Source organism: Trichosurus vulpecula, chromosome 6 (genome assembly GCF_011100635.1).
Source record: "Trichosurus vulpecula isolate mTriVul1 chromosome 6, mTriVul1.pri, whole genome shotgun sequence".
NCBI lineage: Eukaryota > Metazoa > Chordata > Mammalia > Diprotodontia > Phalangeridae > Trichosurus > Trichosurus vulpecula.
Window position 1 is genome coordinate 259,954,031 of NC_050578.1, and position 4,391 is coordinate 259,958,421.

The 4,391-nt window shown below is 37.2% G+C and overlaps 1 protein-coding gene across 1 annotated transcript; it reads right to left on the reverse strand.

Moving 5' to 3' along the window:
- Positions 1-259: 259 nt before the first annotated feature.
- Positions 260-1,210, reverse strand: LOC118852658 (vomeronasal type-1 receptor 1-like). The gene has a single exon (XM_036762319.1). The coding sequence runs from the start codon at positions 1,190-1,192 to the stop codon at positions 260-262; it is 933 nt and encodes a 310-aa protein (XP_036618214.1). The 5' UTR covers positions 1,193-1,210.
- Positions 1,211-4,391: the final 3,181 nt, after the last annotated feature.

Below are 4,391 nucleotides of genomic sequence, written 5' to 3' on the forward strand. Positions count from 1 at the left end.
AATGATGTTTTCCCATATAAGAAATAAACAGTTTGACCTTACTTAGTCTCTTATAAGTAAGTGGTTTGTAATGTTTACCTTATGTTTCTCTTGGATTTTATATGTCAAATTTTCCATTGAGTTCTCCTCTTTTTGTCATAAATACCTGAACATATTCAGGTTGCTAATCCATTTTGAGCTAATTTTGTGATATAGTTTAAATTGTTAAATCTCATCCTAATTTATACCCAGTTCTTTACATTTTCTCCAGCACTTATTCTTAACTAGGGAGTCCTTCCTGAAAGGCACCCTTCAAACTTAAGAGAGTAGCAAAAGACTTGGGCTTCTTGGTGTCAATGGTGATCAACATGAAAGGACTGACTATTGGATAAAACATGGAAAGTGAGACAGTCAAATGTAACCCCCAGTGTCTGGTTTCTCTAGCAGAAGCTACATAAATGATGAAAGGGGAACTGACTGAGTTAAAGCAGACAAAGGTGATCACCAGTGTCAGGATGGCTTTGGTGGCTCTGGTCTCAGGGGAGGCTCTGGGGGAGAGGCTCGTGCTGTGAATGTGTTGGACTTGCTGATTGTGTCTGTGCAGGACAAACACCATATAGCCACTGGAGCAGATCATGAGACCCACAAACAGAGCATCAACAACTGACTCACAAATTAAAATTTTTATAACACTAATGGCTTGCAAGTCAAAAGAAATATGCCCAATCCTCCATCTTTCATTACTGCTGTTTTTTGGATGGCTGTAATTCATAGGCGCAACAATATCAAGAAGAAGATTGAAAACCCTGGTCAGGACGCAGCAGGAAGGAATGTACTTTTGGGCTGTTGTTTTAACCTCTGCCCACTTAAGGCTGCTGGGACTGATGATGATGGCCTGGAAGACACTTAGGAGACAGGTACTGGAAAGAGAAAGGCCCCGGGTCACTCTTATGAAGTAATTGAAGATTTTACCCATTGTGTCATCTAGGAAAGATCTCCATCCCCAATTGGTTATTATGGTGGCAGTGCCCCTAAAAAGAATCATCAATATATGGGCAAAGGCCAAATTGATGATGATCAGGCTTATGAATCTTTTCCTGTGACCAGTGATGAACTTGAGGCTGTGTAGATAAAGAAGGAACATATTCCCTGTTACTCCGAAGAAAAGCACAGTCAAGTAGACAGTCTGTAGGCCTTCTTTATGAGAGCTCATTCATTGGGGGTTTTGTAGAGCCTTGCTGTCAGATCCAAAATGACCTGGGGAGAAATACAGGGGAATGTGATTTTTCCAGTGTGAGGAATTCCAAGTAAAATTTCACAATCTACTCACCTTCTCTATGATATGTGGTGAACCTTCTCAGGTAAGTAGTACAATTCTAGTATTTGTGAGACATGTAGTCTATGTATCAACTCACAAATATCTAGCAATCATATACTGTGTATCTTATTAAAATACCACTTCCCTGTCTCCAAATCATGCCTCTGCTTTTGAGCCATGATTATCACCTCCTTCCCAACAGTACCTTGGACTGCCCCTTGGCTCATCAGTTGTGATAGGTGAGCTTTTGCCTTGTCTTTCCTGGACCCATGTCTCCAGGCTACTTCCTTTTTATTGCTTCAATAGGTCACTGCCCATATTCCAGTACCCCTTTCTATAATCTTCCATTTTTTTTCTCCCTCCTTTCGAATGTATGCTCCTTGAGGGCAGATGCTGTCTCAATTGCTTTTATTCTCATCACTAATGCTTACTTCCTGAAGCATACTAAGGGCATTTTGGTGATATTTTGTGTAATTATAATTTGGTGGGAATGAATCAAGGCTGCAGGTGTAAACTGGGGTCACCTTCACTCATTAAGGGATAATGACCAGAAAAGCCATTGGATTTTTTTCTTTTGATGTTAAAAAATTCACATCTTTAAAGGTGTGTGTGTGTGTGTGTGTGTGTGTGTGTGTGTGTGTGTGTGTGTTCTAGACTAATACCCTCAGGCAGTAATTAAAGACTCCCCTGGATTGGGCAAGGTTACTTTACCTATGTTTCCCCTCTAATCATATGCCTATGCATTTCTACAGAGTTTTCCACAAGTCATATGGAAATACACATTTTCTATCATTAATGAATCCATTACACATAACAGTTATGCATGAGATGAAGAGTATATAGTAACAGAGAAAGGAGTAGGCATATCAGGTATTTGATAATCTTCATATTCATAGGTACTGGACTGAAAAGCAAACATTTTCATACAACTTCTTATGCATATACATACACATATAATTAGAAATACTTTAAACTAAACAGGGAAATTGGTAGGTTTGGGGTAAAGGAGAGGGAGGCAGAAACAGGAGGGCAGGTTTTTGAGAGAGTGTTCATAAATTAACTTTATCATTGGAAGCAGGGGACTCTTACAGATGGATTAAAAGAAAGAAAAGGAAGATTAAAAAAATCATTGGTGCAGCATGATAGGGAAGAGAAGAAGGGAAGTGAAGGAGAAAAAGTTGATGGATCAATTGCACATAACATTTTGCATCACTTATAGATCATTTGTCTGAATCTAAGTGCTTTTAACCACCTTCTTTGTAAAGAAGGGATTAAGAAAAAAAACTAACATAGACAAAAGGACAGGATGAAAGGAAATACAAAATCTACAATTATAACTGAAAGTACATGGGATGAACTCACTCAATGAATAGAAGAAGATAGTAGAATATTTTACAAAATTGATACCAACAATATGTTATTTAAAAGAAACACCTTTGCTACATAAAAATTCATGTAGAGATAAAATAGACATCTGGAAAAAATCTACCATGTTTCAAATAAACATAAAAAAGCAATGGTAGTAACTGTGATTTCAGTAAAATCTATGGTAAAAATAGACATATTAAAAGGAGATAAGCACAGAAAAATATTATGCTTAATGATAACAGAAAATCAATTTTAAATATATAGCACATTAATTAAAGATATAAGATATACATTAAGCTGTGTGTATTTTTTACACATATAATCATATATAGACATACAAATCTATATATGACATATTTATGTGTATAAATATATGCACATGCCATCAGGCATTGCAGTTAAAATACTTAAAGTACAAATTAATCAAATTGTATGGAGAAATGCCCAATACAATTCACATTTGATGACCTTCTAATTTTTGAGATATATTAAAACAGACTGAAATTCATAAGAAGCAGGGCCATTCTTCAACTGGTAGTTTATAGAAGGATGTGAACCGATTGGTCTCAAAAGAAGAAATATAATGTATATATATATATATATATATATATATATATATATATATAAAGATGCCCAAATTTTTAATAAATAGTGAACCACAAATTAAAACAATTCTGATGCTCCATATTGTACTCATCCTTTGGGCAAAGATGACAAAAAAGGAAGATGACAAATATTGGAAAAGCTGAGGGTAAACAGGAGCATTAATGCACTATTGGTGGAATTATGAACTGGTGTAGCCATTTTGGAAAGTCTTTTGGAACAATGTCTTCCCCATCACAAAACTGTCATGTCCTGTGGCCCACAAATATACCTAAAAAATCCTATACCACAAGACATCAAAGTAAACAGAAAATGACTTGTATACATAAAATGTTTGTAGCATTTTTTTGGCAAAGGCTAGAAACTAAGGGTTCCTTATAAATTGGGCAACATTTGGGGTGGATATTCTCCTTTGAGCTCTTTAGGTTCTGCTTTGCTCATAGAGCACAACACCTTCTCTGATGTGGGCATGCCATGCTGAGCAGTCCTGTGCCAGTTTCTCCCGTGTCACACAATAAATTCCAAAGTTCTTGAGAGAGACTTTGAGAGTGTCCTTGTATTGCTTCTTCTACCCACCATGTGAGCCCTTTCCCTGTGTGAGTTCTCCATAAAATAGTCTTTTTGGCAAGTGTGTGTTTTGTATTAGAACATGGCCAGTGCATTGGAGTTGTGCTCTCTGAAGTAGAGTTTGAATCCTTGGCTGTTTAGTTTGAGTAAGGACTTCAGTGTCTGGTACCTTATCCTATCAGGGGATCTTCAGAATCTTCCTAAGACAATTGAAATGGAAGTGATTCAGGTTTTTGGCATGGTGCTGGTAGACTGTCCAGGTTTCACAGGCATACAACAATGAGGTCAGCACAATGGCTCTCTAGACCTTCAGTTTGGTAGTCAGTCTAATACCTTTTTTCTCCCATACTTTTATTCGGAGCCTCCCAAACACTGAGCTAGCTCTGGCAATGCGTGCATCAACCTCGTTATCAAAGCGTGTATCCCTGGAAAGTTCACTACCAAGGTAAGTGAACTTATCCACAGCATTCAAAAATTTTCCATTTGTTGTATGTATGGATTGTGTGGTGGTGGTTGATGGAGCATGTGCATTTCCTTGGTATTAATTTTTAGGCCA

What these genes read in the sequence shown, in the direction of transcription:
- LOC118852658 (XM_036762319.1), bottom strand. Translation starts at nt 1,192, where the DNA reads ATGAGCTCTCATAAAGAAGGCCTACAGACTGTCTACTTGACTGTGCTT.